Source organism: Ursus americanus, chromosome 2 (genome assembly GCF_024610735.1).
Source record: "Ursus americanus isolate L20-20 chromosome 2, mUrsAme1.1.p, whole genome shotgun sequence".
NCBI lineage: Eukaryota > Metazoa > Chordata > Mammalia > Carnivora > Ursidae > Ursus > Ursus americanus.
In genome coordinates this window covers 69,363,919-69,380,334 of record NC_142128.1, presented here as the reverse complement: position 1 = coordinate 69,380,334, position 16,416 = coordinate 69,363,919, and the positions used below count along the sequence as shown (strand labels likewise).

General features: G+C 56.6%; 1 protein-coding gene across 7 annotated transcripts in view; it reads right to left on the bottom strand.

Moving 5' to 3' along the window:
* Positions 1-1,335: 1,335 nt before the first annotated feature.
* Positions 1,336-16,416, bottom strand: part of CACNA1S (calcium voltage-gated channel subunit alpha1 S) — a 68,741-nt gene continuing 53,660 nt past the window's right edge. For 2 of the 7 annotated variants that reach the window (XM_087857331.1, XM_087857335.1), the window contains exons 29-44: positions 13,900-13,956; positions 12,920-13,048; positions 12,691-12,756; positions 12,025-12,116; positions 11,124-11,400; positions 10,050-10,177; positions 8,966-9,062; positions 8,535-8,637; positions 7,462-7,563; positions 7,037-7,161; positions 5,695-5,823; positions 4,667-4,902; positions 3,238-3,320; positions 2,399-2,490; positions 2,046-2,189; positions 1,336-1,911 (exon numbers count right to left, since the gene is read on the bottom strand). In XM_087857331.1, coding sequence (XP_087713457.1) covers positions 1,660-1,911; positions 2,046-2,189; positions 2,399-2,490; positions 3,238-3,320; positions 4,667-4,902; positions 5,695-5,823; positions 7,037-7,161; positions 7,462-7,563; positions 8,535-8,637; positions 8,966-9,062; positions 10,050-10,177; positions 11,124-11,400; positions 12,025-12,116; positions 12,691-12,756; positions 12,920-13,048; positions 13,900-13,956 — 2,112 coding nt within the window. In that variant the 3' untranslated portion in view covers positions 1,336-1,659. The remainder of the gene's footprint in view (positions 1,912-2,045; positions 2,190-2,398; positions 2,491-3,237; positions 3,321-4,666; positions 4,903-5,694; positions 5,824-7,036; positions 7,162-7,461; positions 7,564-8,534; positions 8,638-8,965; positions 9,063-10,049; positions 10,178-11,123; positions 11,401-12,024; positions 12,117-12,690; positions 12,757-12,919; positions 13,049-13,899; positions 13,957-16,416) is intronic. The other 5 variants (XM_087857348.1, XM_045787700.2, XM_087857350.1 and 2 more) reach the window with 3 other exon arrangements.

Below are 16,416 nucleotides of genomic sequence, written 5' to 3'. Positions count from 1 at the left end.
TTGCGCTAGCCATATGCAATTGGGAATTATCAACACAGATGCAGCTGAGATGTGAGTGGCTGAGAGCATCTGGGGACACTTCCCAAGTGGAAAGAGGGTCAAGGACACAGAACCCCGAGGAATCAATCCCCCACCTGAGAGGTAACTGGGCCAGGCGAGAGCTCCCAGGGAAGCGTGGGGGTGGAGCACTCGAAAGGCCGGAGGAAATTCAGGAGGGCCGGGGTGCAGGCAAGTCAGGAAGGAGGGAGAGGTACGTTGTTCCTAATGCTGCCTAGAAATCAAGGAAGGTAAAGACTTGGGGTCCCCTGGATCGGCCACAAGGTTGTGGGAGATACTGGTGAACAACGGCCAGAAGGCAGACTGCAGGGGGATGAGAAATGGGAACTAGGAATGAAAATGTGGACAAGGAGACAACCCAGGGAAGAAGTTTGGTCTTCAGGAATGCACTAGACAGACAGACAGACAGACAGAGCTCGGGTAGATAGCCAAAATGGCGGCAAGGACATGTTAAGATGGAAACACCTCGAATGTGACCTACAGACAGAGGGGGGAGGGGCGAGAGGGAGACAGGAACCTGGCTGGGGAAGAATCCAGGAGCTGCCTGGGGGAGTTGCCAGGCTTCCCTGGGGTCAGGAGCTAGGCAGGAGAGCAAGAGACAAAGGCCGGCAAGTTCGTCAGTTTGGTAAGAGTTGCTGAGGGAGGGACCCTGGGGTGGCCTCTGCTTCTCTGCGGGGGAGGACACCAGGCTGTTGAGGGGAGGTGTGGGGGAAGCCTGTGCCGGGACCGCAGCCCTGCAGCCAGTGGGAGTCTCCCTGCCCTGCACACTCGCAGTCGGGGGCTGGCCCGAGGAGCCCAGGGGGTTGTGGGGCGGCCCAGCAGTCACCTCGGCCATGGCCAGTGCTGGGCCACCTCACCTGCCTCTGGCACGCTGGCTGTGTGAGCAGAGGGGCACCACGCCACCTCCCTGGGCCTCCACCGCCACATCCTTAAAACCCTTTAACTACTTAAAAAAGACCAGCCTCACGAGGCTTTAAAGAAGGTTGGCCTTGGCGTGACGTGGGATGTGGGGCCGTGGCTTGTAAGGCCACCAGTCCTTCCTGGGGCTACAGGGCCCCAGTCAGTGGAACTGGCCACAGACTTCAGGAGAATCCACATTCTCCACGATGGGCCCCTCTTTGCCGCATGCGGGAACGCAATCCAGATGGCCCCTCTGTCCTCCCAGGCCCAGACTCCCAAGCCCATGAGCGGGGCTCCTGGGAAATGGAATGGGGAAGGGGGAAGAGTGAGGAGAAGAGTAGGAAAGGTTTCCAAAAAAGGAGACAAGCGGGGGCCAGGTGCCAATGTCACAGGCCTGGAGACTTTAATGTCCTGCTGGTGGGAGTGGCCTTCTGCCAGCCAACACTGGCACGGATGAGGCCTAGTTGAATGACGTTAGAGGTTCCATCCAACCGTGCCTCTTGCTGGTAGAAGAAAGGCCTGTCAATCTACTTCTTCCTGACTTTTTTTCAGTGGTTCCCGACCACCCCTACTCAGCCCATCCATTGAACTGCGGAGAGAGAGAGGGGCTGCCGTGGTGGGCTGACCCTTCTCTGCCCCAGCAGCCCCTCCCTCACCATGGGGCACGCTAGCTCTAAGCCCATGCTGCTGCTGTGCGGGCCTTCACGGCCTGGGCGGGATCAGGGTCTCCCTGGAGCCCTGATGCTGGTCCAGGCTGCCCAGCGAGGACCTGAGGCTCCAGCGTCCCAGGGCACTGGCCAGGCCCTCTGGGGACTCTTGTCTTTTCAGCAGCTCTGTGGCTGCCACCTCCACTTCCTCTGGTGCCATCTGGCAGGCATCTGCCAGGGCCTGGCCGGTCGCCATGACAAAGTTAGCGTCAGCCGCCAAGGTGTCCAGGCCTCCTCGAACCAGAGCCTGCGGGGAGGACAGAAGGCTGGGTGGGCTCTCCTGAGGAGCCGCCTCAGGGCTCTGCCTCTATTGGCCAGCCCAGGCCAGCCCAGGGCCATCCCTGAATGCCGCCCACTGCTCTGTCGCCGCCCCCACCTCACCTCTTGAATCAGCTGTGCTGTTGCCGGAGTCTGGCACAGGGAACCACTCTCCTTGGTCCTACTGCTGTGGGATGCTTCCTCAGGCAGAGCGCCCGGGGTAGGGCTCCTCCTCGCCTCAGGCAGGGGAGGCTCGGCCCTGGCATGCTGTTCCAAATGCACGAAAGCAAAGACCCCAACAGGGATGCTGGAGCCCCCTGGGATCCGGTGAAACTCCAGCTCCTCAGAGGAAGCCTCAGCCAAGACCCACAGAGAGGGGAGGACCCAGGGGTCCGGCCCTTTCTGTTATTAATGGGCAAATTATGGTGGCCCCCCTCCTCTGTATAGAGTTTCTTCCCAGGCCTCTGCCCCATTACCTGGCAGGGGGCAGGAGATGCCTGGGAGCTGGAAATTTCTCTCTGGGTCAGCTGTCCTTTTAGCTCTTCCACACAGGATTTGCTGTGGGGTCCTGGGGGCAAGACAGGGCAAGGGCAAGAGGGGCTGCTGAGTCCTGCCACAGCCCCGGAGTCAGCAGAGCTCCACTTGGCCGGGCAGCCAGACCCTCAGAGCTCGCTGAGAGCCTCGGGGCTATGGCAGGTGTTGCTGGCGCCAACCAAGTCCAGGCCGGGCAGGACCCTGCATTGTCCCCTTGCCCCTGTACTTGCCCTAGTCTCTGTCCTTGTGGGCTTGGAGGGGGGATCGGGGCCAAAGTTTGACCAGACCTTCAAGCTCTTCTCCAGTGTGTCCCTGTGTGCTTGCATGCAGAAGTGTGAGTGTGCGTGTGTGTGTGTGTGTGTGTGTGTGTACGTGCTCTGGGGAGCAGGGCAATTGCCCTCATCTCCATTGAACTTGGGCATCGTCAGGGCTTCTGCTGTCACACACAGCAGTCTAGGACCTGCTGGGAGATTGCTAGACCATCCGCTGCAGGTCCCCAGGGCCAAGGGGTCATGCAGCCATGGGCTGTCCCTTGGAGGGGTGGGGTAGGGGGTGTGAGTTTCCTGGCACGCCCCCTTCCCACCACTCAGTTACCTAGACGGCACCCTTCTCCTCCTCCTGGATGAGGAGCTGGCCCTGACAACTCTTCCATCCCAGGCCCAGCTGGCTCCCATTGCGACAGGCTCCCAAGCCAGATTCCCCAAGTGTAAGGAGAGAGCCAGGCTCCCCAGGCCTGTCTGGGGGGAAGGCTCAGCTTCTAGGGTGCACAGAAAAGACTGACCCAGGACCCTTCGGAGTTGGCCAAAGGCTCCTCTGGCAGCAGGCGTCTCTGTCTCTCCAAGGAACTCCCTTTCATAGTGGACGCTGAAACGGAAACAAGGCTGGTGAGCCCGAGCAGGCTGCTGGTTCTCCTGCCATCATGCCCCTCTGTGGCCCCTCAGGGTCTGGACCCCTCATTGGTGTTGTCCTGACTGTAGGGCTGGTGCTCGCACTGCTCTCTGCCCAGCCAGTCCTTGCCCTCTAAGAGAAAGAAGCCACATACATCCCCTCCTCTTCTCTTTTGCTCAATGGATGCCCTTCCTGCTACCCTTTCCACATTCTGTTCATCTTCCGAGGCCCAGCCCCAGTCTCACACCCTCGAGGACACTGGTTCTCAACCTAGGTGGCACACTGGATCACCTGGGGAGCTTCCAAAACCAGTAGTGGCTCTCCCATCCCCAGAGTCTGCGGTGAGACCCCAGGCACTGCAATTTGGGGAGGCTGAGAAACATGGGTGGAGAGGAGGCTGGCATGTGGAGGCTCAGTGGAGGCTGAGAAACATTGCTTAGTTCCATTCTAGGCCTTTCCAGCCCCTGGCAATCAGGACACCTGCATTCTCAGGGCACCTGCCCTTTGTGATTATTTGGTCACAGTCATGTCCCAGGACACGTGTCCCAAGAAGACTACAGTCCTTTCAGGGCAGATCCCAGGTCTGGCGCGTCTGTATCCCCAGAACACCTGGCACCCTGCTGACCCGGGCACAGGCGCCCTTCCGGCCCTGTGGGGCTCTGAATGGAAGGGGGTGTAGGCAGCCCTGGCCGGGGGAGTAACTGCTCACGGGGTATCTGTCCTGCCTGCCCATTTTGGACGGTGTGTGACAGCCTTTCCAGGTCCTCCTATCTAGAACGGAAGCTCTGCTTGGACCTCAGCCCACAGGTGATGATTTCTGAGAAGCTCTCCCCCTCATCCTGCTGTTTTTCGTGATACTTTCGTAATCACAGATTATATTTAGTCTACAGCTCAGGGTGGGAGAGAGAGGACCCGCTCAGCAGTGAAATCTCCCCGGAACCCAAATCCAACAGTTAAACTTTAATTTTCCACAGTTTTTTGTAGTAACTCTTTTTGTGGTAACTCTCTCTTCCAAACCTGCTATGTTCCATGGGTCCCAGCTCCTAGACCTGCTGTGGAGGAGGGAGTAAAGGAACCACAGGGCATTTGTGCCAATGCTGCCCTCTACTGGCCAACAGAGTCTCTGCAGTCCAGGCCTGCCTATTGCCTTAAGGTGGAGGATGGATCCCAAAGGACACAAAGGCAAGCAAAGGACAATCTATACATTTCAGATGGGCCCTTCCCAAAGAGCCTGGAACCCACGAACCAGGTCTTCCCAGCCCTACCCCAGGATCCCTACATCCAAAGCTGGCAGTTGCTGCCACTGCCTGGAAAACACCCGCCTGTTGCTATGGTTGCTGTTGTCATAGGCAATGTTGGCGTTGGCATTGTTGGTATTGGCATGAGCAAGAGGGTTGGTGCTCGGATCTTGAGGGAAATCCTCCAAGAAGACAGGTGATTCCAGCTCTTCCATCTCTATCTCAGCAAACTGGAGCGGTCTCTGGTTGGCCATGACAGGGGGCAGGGAGTTGGTCCTTTCCAGGAAGTTGTCCACCTGGCCAAAGAGGCCTCCAGTCCTCTAGGGGCAAGGAGGAGAGTGTAAGGGCTGAGAGCAGTGACTGGGGATGGGAGCTGAGAGTGCATGGGGCTGCCATCCTGGCATGACGTACTGGGAACAAGTGATGGTATGAGAAGACAAACCCTATAAGGCCAGAGGAGAATGGACTGGGCTATAAGGTCAGAAAAGGGATCACGATCTCCCTCTTCAGAGAGTTCTCAATTAAATGGGGTAGACAGGACACAACTAAGGAACTACACAGGAGACACAGACTCCAGATAGGGAAACACGTCACGTAAGGAGCACTGGCATTGGGAGTCTGGAGAACTGGTTCTAGTCCCACGTCTAAAACTAACTTGCTAAGTGATATTGGATATCTCATATCATCTCTTTGGGTTACCATTTCCTCAGGGATAACACAAAAAGTTTTAACTAGGTGGTCATTAAGGACCTTTTAGTTGTATAGTGTCATAAAAAAAACACTAGACAGAGCAAAGGATTGAAGACCAGTGTAACTGGAAGCAGGCGGAGCATTTGGTAAGGAAGGGATTCTAAGAGATGAATGTCAACTAGGGCTTTAGGGGAGATGAGGATGGCAGTGAGGCTTGGTAGAGGAAGGGAAGAGAGTATATGTTATATTTGACAATGCCAGTAGGTTGCGTCATTGATTCTGAATCCCAAGAGATGTGGGCTGTGGGTGTTTTCGGTTTCCAAATTCCCCTCCTGTATGGCTGGGCTCCTGGCCCTTATTTCTATGGGATGTTGCTGCTCCCTGTGCCCAGAACACATGGGGTGGTCTCAGCCTTCACTCACCCGGAATATCCCTTCCTCCATCGCAGCCTCTACCATGGCTCTCTCCAGCTCCTCTTCAGCTGTCAGGTCTCCTGAGATGGTGCGGCGGATCTCTGGGGCTGCCTCTTCCTCAATGGTCCGCAATCCGGCCTGGGGATGGAAGCTCAATGACTCCTCCAGTCCAGTGAGGAAGACCAGACTGCTTCCCACAGCCTCACTCATTTCTAGCCCCAGCTCCAGCCCCACTCTCTCTGGACCTTCGATGTCCCAGGGCTCCATGAGGCCCTGATCTGACCTCTGGGATGGTCCAAACCCTAATGGCTCCCAAGGAGTCTTCTCTCAACCTCATGGGTGATTTCACACCCTCCCAGGCCTCCAGGTGGAAAAATCTTTTTACTCAATACAGTCTTCTAGACAAATGATCTCTTTTGATTGAACACGTCATTCATGTAATTTTTTGAGTTGATCAAAGAAATGGGACAAATCACGATCAGTATCATCTGACAGCTTGCAATGAGAACACAGCAACATTTCTGTGACATTCCTGTCCAAGATGTGTGGCCTAAATCTATCATGAAGAAATAGCACATGAACTCAGACTGAAGGATATCCTGGCAATCTTCAAAAGTGTCAAGGTCACATCAAGGAAAGACCGGGCAACTGTTCTGGATGGAAGAGTCTACGAAGATATAAAAACTAAATGCTATGGGTGATTCTGGTTTGGATCTTTTTACTATAAAGGACATTATTGGGACAACTGGTGAAACTGGCATGAGGCCCGAGGATTTGATGGTAGTAAAGTCTCAATGTTAATTTCCTAATTCTGGTGGTTGCATTGTGATTTTGTAAGAGAATTATGGAAGAGAATGCCCTTGTTGCATATGAAAATGTTCCGGATTGATGGAACATCATGTTGGGAATTACTCTCAGAAGGTTCAGAAAAAAAGGTGTTTGTATTATACATGCAACTTTTAAAATTGTGAGATTGTTTTAAAGTGAAAATTGCAATTGAAATAAGTTTTTGAGCACGCAGCCCACATGCATGTGTATTTTTGAATTTGTACATTGTGTGCATTATAATTAACACCAAAAAATAGAAATAAAAAACAGAAGAGATGAAACAAAATTTTAAATTTCTTTGCATAACAGTGGATCATTTTAAGCACTCAAATCTCTCTTTTGAACAAATCCCATTTCTTTTGGTCCTATCATCCAGAGATGGAGGAGCTCCTGGCCCTTCTCCTCACTCACATGGCTCCCTCATTCCCTCTCTGCTTCCATCACTGGCCTTCAAAGACAGGAAGAGGGAGCTGGAACCTGGAGACCTGGCTCAGTGGAGTGCTGGAGCTCAGGCTGGGCTTACCTGGATCTGTATGGTGTCCTTCTTGGGCCGATACCCATAATACTCTTCCTGACGCTTCATGAACTTCCGGAAGTGCTCCTGGATGAGAAACGTGGCGTAGAACTTCCCTACAGTCACCTCATCATCTGCAGAGGAGCCAACAAGGGATGTCCTGAAGGTGGGTAAGAATCTGAACTGGGTTCAGAGTGGGAGCCAGGGGTAGCCAGGATTGGGCAACTCAGGACACTCCTCTCCTTGCCGACTTGGACAGTGGGCAGTTTCTGTCCTAAGGCTGATAACCTGCCCTGATGGCCACCAAGGGTTCTATCCAAGGTATTTACAAAGGGTCTGGGCCATTCTCAGATTCCCACAGGGCTTCCTGGAGAAGTCCTTTGCCTCCTTTCCTCAGTGGCTTCTGGACTCTGGTCTCCCAAAGCAGCACCCACCTCCAATTGGAGGAATGACCTGGTCCAGGAGCTTCATGCTGGTTCTCTTCCAGATCTTCTTGATGATGGCCCTCAGCTCCTCATTGGCCTGCTCAAAGTTACCTGGGGGCAAGGGACAGACAGAGGCAGCCCTAAACTCACCTAGCTCAAGGCCACGGCACTTGACAAAGCCACCTAGGATTCTTGGAACACCTCACTCAACAAATGTTGGCTGAGGTTTTGTTTGGTTGGTTGGTTGGCTGATTGGTTTTGGCAGCTACTGGGCTGAGCACTGGCTATGGGGGAGGGCATCACCATCCCCATGGGGCAGCCCAACCCTTGGGTCATGTATTCACTCCCCATAAGCCTTGGCTTCTAGTGCTCAGTATGGCTGCCTTTGAAGGCTGTCTGTCATCTCCTGCTCTTCTCCCTTTCCCCTCAAAAGCCCTCAAATCCCCATGTCCTCTGGTCTGTTCCAAGGACCCGCAGGCAGCCTTCCTGCTGCCCTAACTTAGTTTCTCCAGTTCTTGACTCTTGGCCTTCCTCTCCTTGCCCTCCCAAGAAAACCTTCCCTGGGGCTGTCTCAGACACTGGCAGAGGTCCTGATGGCCTTCGGGATGGCTCTGATAGAGCCGAGCCCTAAGTGAGGGCTCAGGAACAATACCAAGCCCCCACCCTGACTCCTTTCCCTGCTCCCACCATGTCTGCCCTCCTGGCAGCGGGGGACTTGCAGGGTTAATGGAGCGGAGTGTGGACTGCCGGCCCAGTGCAACTTGAGGAACTCCTCTGCTCCCACCCAGAGCCAAACCTCTGGTGGCCCTCACCTCTACGCTAACACTGCCACTTCTCTGGCCCCGTTCAGACATAGCTGTGTGGAAACAGATCCTTAGCGATCTTTGCCCTGTAGAGAATTTTTCAGTTCTCTCTAAGCCCTGAAAGGCATGAGAGTGTTGTGGTCATGGTCTGGGGTCCTCCTTCTACTTTTCCCCATGGCTCTTGGTTCCAACCTTTAACTCCGAGAATCTGGCAGAATCTGTACGGGAAAACTCATCCTCTGAGAAAAGGGAGGGGGCCGCCCACCAGAAAGCCCTCACCTTCTGTCTTGATCTTGAGTGCCGTACGGACCAGGGCGAAGAGAGTGGCGTTGAAGGTGACCGTGCCATCACTGTTCAAGGGCATGTTCATGCCCACCAGGCGCTGCGAGGGAAGGGCAGTGACTGGCTGCGGAGCTGGGACCAGGCCCGGCTTGGCAGGTCATCCCAGCCTGGTCCGTGGACTGGGAGGGGAAGGGACATGAAGGCTGGGGGTGTGGGTGATTCAGGATGCCCTTCATGAGGGAATGGAAAGATGAGTTGGGGGGACAATGCTGAGACTTGAGGTCCTCAGGGAGGGACTTGGGGACCCAGGAGATGACTGCTCTAAAATGACTCATCCAATGAAGCCCTCCCTCACCAGCTTCCCTGTCCCAAGGTACCTGAGCCTCTTCCTCTCCCGGAGCCCACCCCTCCCCGGCAGCGCTGGTTACCTTACATGCCACCCGGTGGGGGCAGAACTTCCCAAAGCCCAGAGGGGGCTGGATCCGTCTCAGCAGGGTCACCACATCCAAGTGTTTGATTCTGCCCCTGCAGGAGGACACACAGACTTGTATCCCTGCAGCACCCCCCCCCCAAGACCCTTCCTCCCTGCTTAGAGAATGGGAAAAGGGGAAGAGAGCCAGGCCACAGGGGCACACTTCCTATTTTCCAAGGAAGTAGAAGCTGAGCTCCCCCTTTAAAGAAGAAACAATGTTTGGGTTCACTATTGCCCATCGCCAGGAATGGGCTGTCCTTTTGGGGGCAGATGTCTTTTTGAGAGCAGAATTCCTCAGATGTGGGATCTCCATCCTGGTGTGGAATCTGGACTTCATTTTCCCCATGGCAGAGCCTTCCGTGGGTTCTGTTTGAGCTGACTGGGGGGGCTCTTGGGTTTTATTAATAGAAGTAGAGGGTGTGGATCATTGGAGGTGGAAGCTCACTTCCAGAGACTGGTAGAGAGCTGGAGAGCTGTGTCATAGGTTGTTGTAAGGATTAAATGAGATAATGTATGCAGTGGTTAGCATAGTGCCTGATGCCTGGGAAACATTCATCAAATATGAGCTTATTACCTTTTTTAGAAAGAATGTAAAGCAGTAGTACTTCCCAAGGTTTAACATGAATACGCAAGCCCTGAGGTCAATAAGCAACGCAGATTCTAATTCAGTCAGTCTGGGGTGGGGGGTGGGGGCTCTGCATTTTCATCAAGCTAGGACACTGCTGGTCCGCGGACTACAACTCGACTAGCCAGGGCCCGCTGAGGTACTGAGTTCCCTGCTCCTGGATGTGGCCAAGCAAAAGCTGGGTGACCATCTCCCAACAGAGTCAAGGGGTTTTCTGCCCTGCGCGGCTGTGGGGTCCCTTCCAACCCTAAGAAACTCCTATTTTCTGATCTGGGACCTCAGATAATGAAGGGAGAAGAAGCCCACTCATTCTTATGAAACTGGAGAGTGACTCCCTATAGGGGACTCCAGGACAGGGCCTAGGATGGAAGGGGGGACAGTTGAGGGACGCACAGATCTTATAGACTGGACTCACTTAGCCTCCGGGTCATACTCTGCCCAAATGGCCTTGAACTCATCCAGATGATGAGGGCCCAGGATGGACCAGTCCCGCGTGAGGTAGTCAAAGTTGTCCATGATGACAGCTACAAAGAGGTTAATGATCTGCAAGAAGAGAACCGAGGGCTCCCAGCATGGAAAAGCCGGCGATAATGGGGATTGGGTCGGGGGCCGGGAGACGTCCACGGGGTAAGGGGGCCAGAGCTCCTTCCTCCCTGGGCCCTTCCTTGCAGCCCTTCTGAATGACCTCCCTCCCACACAAAAGCCACCTGTGTCACACCCTTGGCTCCCGCGCCGGCAGCGTCCTCCGATGGGGATCTTGGCGCTCATCCTTGAAAACTCAGCTCAAGCACCTCCAATCTCAGCCTCTTGCCCCCACCCCAGAGGGATGATCCCCCTCAGTGTCCTCACTGGGCCATGGCCCCATTACTGCTCTGGCCTTGTCGGTGCATAGGGGGTGTCCCTTTGAACGGCAAGATGTGCTTACACCTGGATTCCCCGGGGCCCCAGTGAGCTTCTTCAGGGCCGGGCTGGGTCTCAGCATGTTTCTACCCTCTGCACTGAGCCCAGGGGCACACAGATGCTCACACAACAGTTTTGACCAAATACAGGAAAGAAGAAAGAGTGAAGGAACGACAGCCCCTTGGATGCCGCTGGCCCTTGGCCTTCCACAAGAACGGACAGCAGCCCTGGAGTCTGAGAACAATCCACGCTCTGTTCCTAACCCCATCAGGGACCTCCTCCAGGACCCTGTTTCCCCTCACAGGGGGGGCAACTTTCTCTTCAGAGGAATAGGGAGGGACAGGTGGCTTTATTGGGAGCCCCTATCTGTTTAGGACAGAGCCCCATTAAATTCTGCTGGTTACTAATGGCTAACCCAAACAGGTAAAACTTGTCGGCAACCCCCCGGAGCATGAGGAAGCTCTCAGAAAATCAAGTCACCCCCAGGATGGCCATCTAACCAGAGTCTCCTGTGTCCTGGGTCCCCGAGGCCAGTCCCCGAGGGACAGAAGCTGACCGAAGGGGGCGGGCTCGTGCGCGGGCGTCTCACCAGGAAGGCGCAGAGCATGTAGAAGCTGATGAAGTAGTAGTAGGCGAAGCTGGTGCCGCACGTGTACTCCTCCCCCGGGGCGTAGTCGGACCCGGGCTCACACCGCTTGCCGTAGCTGCAGGCCAGGAGGATCTCCTGCCATGCCTCACCTGTCGCGCACCTGGAAGAGGCGCGATCCTGCCGGCCCGTCCCCTCGCGTCGCCCCTCAGGAGGCCAGCAGCCTGGCAGGTGCAGGGTGTGGACAGGTGGGCAGACGGGGGCTGCCCCCTCCAACCCCCTGCCCCCCCACCACAAGAGGCAGTTCAGACCCCTAGGTTCACCAAGGAGCTCAGTGTGAGGCGGGCCTCAGTTTCCCCTCTGTGCTGCAGCTCCCCTGCTCCCTATGCGGCACTACGCGCGGGAGCTAAACTAAAGAAAAGGGGTCTCTTGGCTGCAGGGGCACAATCAACCCATGATTCAAGTCACTGGTGGGGGACCGCAAGGGAGAAGGCCGTGCTGAGCGAGCTGCGGCGAGGTCACAGGCCACTGAGGCCCCACGGCTCCCGTGGAGGGACGACCTCTGGCCTCTGTCTCCTGCTTCAGCAGGATGAGATCAGGGGGACAGGCCATTCTCCACTCAGGACCGGCTACGTCATTTTCGGGGCCCAGTGCAAAATGGGGCCACTCGTTAAAACTGATTTAAAAAATGGATGGCATTGGTTGTGCAATGGGGAGCATAGCTGACTTCTTAGAGCGATTAAACATTTCAAGACGGGGACAGCAGAGCCTCGGCTCATGGAGCACAGGGCACTGTGTAGCTCCATGGGCCCCAGGGCCAGGAAGCCGGGGCCCTGCCTCTGGGCAGAATAGAGCAAAGCAAAGGCGGAGGGGGGCGGGAGCGCGGGCAGCGGGAGCCTCGCACCTGAAGAGCAGCAGCACCGCCTGTGGGAAGGTCTGGAAGTTGTTGTTGCGGTTTATTTGGGTCCCGTCCACCATGGCGATCTTACCGAACATCTGCAAATCACAAAAGGCTCCCGCCTTGGGACCGAGATCGCAGCCGCCCCTCAGCCCAGGCCCACCATCCTCTCCCACCTCACCTACTCCCCTCCTTCACCCCTACCCCCTCCAAATCCCCTTCACCACAGGCCACGGCAGACCCGAAGCCAAGTTAATTGGATTATTTTCAAGGTTGGGTGAAGCTCTTCCCATCAAGCCAAAGGGAAGCAGGACGGCGGGCCGGTTTTCCCAGCACAAGCCAACTTAGGGACTCCATGCGGGGAATGGGGGGAGAGGGCTCGCCGGAGGGTAGACTGAGACCACCCGAGGCCCTTATCGGTGGCCCCTGCTGTCCGCCCGCCTGCCGAGGTTCCTCCCTGATGGCTCCCAGCCGACCCGTTCTGCAGTCACCGGGGACAAGGTGCCTAGGGTCCTTCCTCAGTCCTGCATCTGACACCTTGGTGGCCAGGATGGAAGAGGCAGGGAGGGTGGAGGGTCCAGCCTCCATGCCGATTAGGCCTCTCTCTAGGGTCCACAGATGCCCCCCTCTCACGTGGCCAAGACCCCCGACCTGGGCCTGCCCGCCGCTCACCTGCATGCCGATGACGGCGTAGATGAAGAAGAGCATGACGATGAGCAGGGCCACATACGGCAGGGCCTGGGGGCGAGGGCGGGTCAGCGCGCTCGCTGCTCTGCAGCCCTTACCCGCCCCGAGCTCCCTGCGCACCCCGCGGCCACCCCGGGGCTCTGCCCTGGGCGAGAAGGACATCGCACACAGCCTCTCCAGGTCCCCAGTGGTCCGGTGGGCGGGGCAGGCCCACCTGGAAGGACTTGATGAAGGTCCACAGGAGCGTGCGTACTCCCTCCGCCCGGCTCAGCAGCTTGATCAGCCTCATGACCCGGAACAGGCGAAAGAAGGCGCTGGAGATGCGGGCACTCTCGTCGGGGTCCTGCGGGCCAGCAGCCCCAGAGGTCAGTCTGGAGGTGGCACCTCAGAGGGGTAAGGAGCAGGCGGGGCGGGAGGGGCGATGTGTGTGTGCCGGGGAGATGTCCATGGTGGAGAGGAGTCCCAGCCCCGCCTCATGGCCCCTGCTAGGCACTAGCGCCCCATCCTCCTCAGGCTCAGGGCTCTGGGCTTGCTGAGCCAAAAGGAGGGGGGTGTGCGGAGAGTGCGCTAAGCCCATTCTCCGGAGAGGCAGCAGGGACTCCACCCTGGGCCCCCGTGCGGCTGCAGCCAGGCCCACAGCCTTCCTTCTGGGCCCTCCTGCCTCATCTCACCTTCTCCTCAATCTGCCACTGAGCGGAGGACACTTTCAGTGCCATTTCCCTAGAGCGTGACTGCTCTGTCCCCATCAATTCAACATGGCCACTCCACCACCCCACCCGGCACATGGCTGTCCTAAGCCAGGCAAGCCTAGCCTTAGACACCCGGATAACTCTGGAAGGGGAGAGCCCTGCCAGGCTTCCTGTGTCCCCAAAGACCTTGTGCCAGCGAACTGTCACTAAGGTCCTGCACCAGCTAGCAGTCACCGTCCTCTCTGGATGCTCCCATCTGAACAGAGGGGGCCAGAGAGACCCCTCACCCCGTTTCCCAGGGCTCTGAGAAAGCCACTGCGTCCATGCACATTCTGCCACAGAGCCCCAGCTCCCGGCCTCCCCCGAACCCTCCAGGGCGCCTGCTCTAGGGAAGGAAGCCCTGCCGGGTCCACCCCATGCAAAGCCATGGCCAGGCCTGAGCATGCAAGCCGCAGGGCGGAGAGCTGGCGGGCGTGCTGGGCAGGCTCATGCAGCCCGGAATTACAACGTTCCCGCAGCCTCCACCCAGGCAATACAGTCCTCCGCTGGAGGCCAGGAATGTCTGTGGAGAGAAGAGACCAGGGGAGGGGCAGGGGAGGAGAGAGAGGAGGAGGGACATGGGGGAGGGGGCAGGTGAGGAGAGGCGTCAGAAAGAACACACAGAAGAGTTAAAGAGAGAAAAAGAGCGGCAGGGCATGAAGACCCCAAGTGGCTGCCAATCAGGGGTGGGGGTGGGTGGGGGTGAGGACGAAGCTGTGGGGACAGGGAGGCAACAGGCTGGGGACAAGGGAGCAAGGAGGAAAGACCAGACGGGGACAGGTCCTGTCCCGTCCCCGGGATGTGCCTACAGCTGACAAGAGGCCCAAGTTCTTCCCATGTGTCTGGGTTATGAGATGCTGGGGACATCCCTGAGGGGACACACGGCAGTGCCCGCCCATCACTCTGAGTGGACTCACACCCCTGTCCAGGGAGGCTACTAGCTCGCTTGTGCCACCGAGGCCCTTAGGGAAGTCCCATCCTCCAGGGGCAAAGGCCCTCTGCGGGAGTCCGAGCACCTCCCCCGCCGCCCCAGCTGACGTCTGTCCGCCCCTGGCCCGTGACAACGGCCAAGGCTGCCATCCCAGCGGCCGGGTTCTTAAGAGCAGGTGCTGCATGTCTGAGAACAGCAGTCTTTCCTATGTACCCAGGTTCTCTCTTAGGCCACCTTTCAGGAGAAACCCTTGTCCTACAGTCACAGGACAGGGGAAACCATTATTTTATCTTCCCATTATCTGTGGGTGAACTGGTTCCCAGTACACCGGGTTTCCCAGCCAAGCAACATCCCCCCCTGCCCGCCCCCCGGGCCACTGGTTCTCAAGCCTGCGGGCCCTCTGGGAATCACAAGGAGAATGTAATAGATTCCTTCCTGGGCTCCCCACCCAGGCCAATTAAGTCAGCTTCTAGGGGATGGGCCCGGCTTCAGACGTTTCAATGCATCCCAGGGATTTTAATAGGCAGCCAAGGACGACCACCAGTGTTCTGGACCTGCGTGACCCATGTGGTAGCTTCCAGGCACAGGAGACTGAGTTACAGTGAAAATTAAATCTAATGAGAAATTCATTTCCTCATTTGCACCAGCCACATTTCAAGTGACCGCTGGACACGAATGCCTAGCGGCTACCGTACTGGATGGTGCAGAAGATTTCTATGAGTGCGAAAGTTCTGACAGACAGTGTTTGCCCTAGTCTGCTCTCTGGTTTGTATGTCAGGAATAGGAATCAATATTTAAATTTGAAGCCTTAACATGACTTCAAGGAAACGTTACTGGTACTTCTGCTCCTAAAAATCAAATAATGACCGACACCCTCTGCGTCCTCCCACACCAAAGAATTGTTTTGATTCATCCAGGCTTCCTCTACACAGACTCCGAACTTCAAAAAGTAATTACCTTTCATTTGGGCTGTTTATTTTGGCTGTTTAGAGTTTTCTCTTCTAACTTTGCTTTCAAACCCTGGGGCCTTTGGGACGCTATTCCCCAGTGGAAATGGAACATAGGTGGAAATACGCAATACCCACACACCCACGCACGCACACGTGCACGCTGGTGTTGCCTGGGACCCACCCTGCCCTTCGTCTGCCCCACCCTCTTGGGATCTGAGCAGACAGAGTTCTGCCATTGTCTTTCTGTACATGGGGGCGCACAGGATTCCCAGGCCAAGCCCTCCCCCAGACAGTCAATGAGGCAGCCAAGTGCCCAGAAGGTTCTGCTCCTGCCAGGGCTCAGCCTAAAGGAATCTCAGGCTGAGGGCTTCTTCCTCACAGGCTCCACGCTTTTCCTCAACTGTCCACCCCATCTCAGGGGTCTCTAGTGCCAATCCTCTCCTCCACCTCTCCACTCACCACAGGGTTCACCCCTAGGCTGGCCGAGTCTAAAGTGCTCATAATTAGGCCGTGGGATGTTCAGAAGGAAGCCCTACCCATGGGGGAGGCCTCTGGCTTTGGGGCTAGTCCCCCAGCCACCCCTGAACAGAAGCCCATCACAGCCAGGGTTAGGGTGGCTCAGAAGGCTGAGTGCTCTTCTCCACGCCCCTCCTACGATACAGCTCAGCAGGCACTCTGTGCCCAGAGGGCAGCCAGCTTTGGATTTCAGCCTTGGCTTCTTGGATCTCTTCTTCCCTGTTCCCTGCTCCCCTCTTTCACCCTGCAGTGACTGCCGGCTTCAAATCTGCAGGGAGGCCAGCCTGGAGAGCTTGACTTGGAAGAGCTCAAACAGGGACCTCTCTGGCTGGGACCTCCTGCCTGCCCCCAGTGCTGTTTCTCACTCCACTCGCAGGGCCTCATCCCCTCCACCCCACTTCTCTTGGTCCAGCACCTGAGGCCATATGCCTCCCTGCTCAGCCTGGACCCTTGTCTTGCCATTTCGACAATGGCCGTGCTTACATCGAGACGTTCCATCCAATGTGCCGACTCTCCAGACCACACCTGGTGTCTGGTCCCTTTCCCCAAGCTCCCGGGCCACCGAGCAGAGCATGACTCCAGGGAG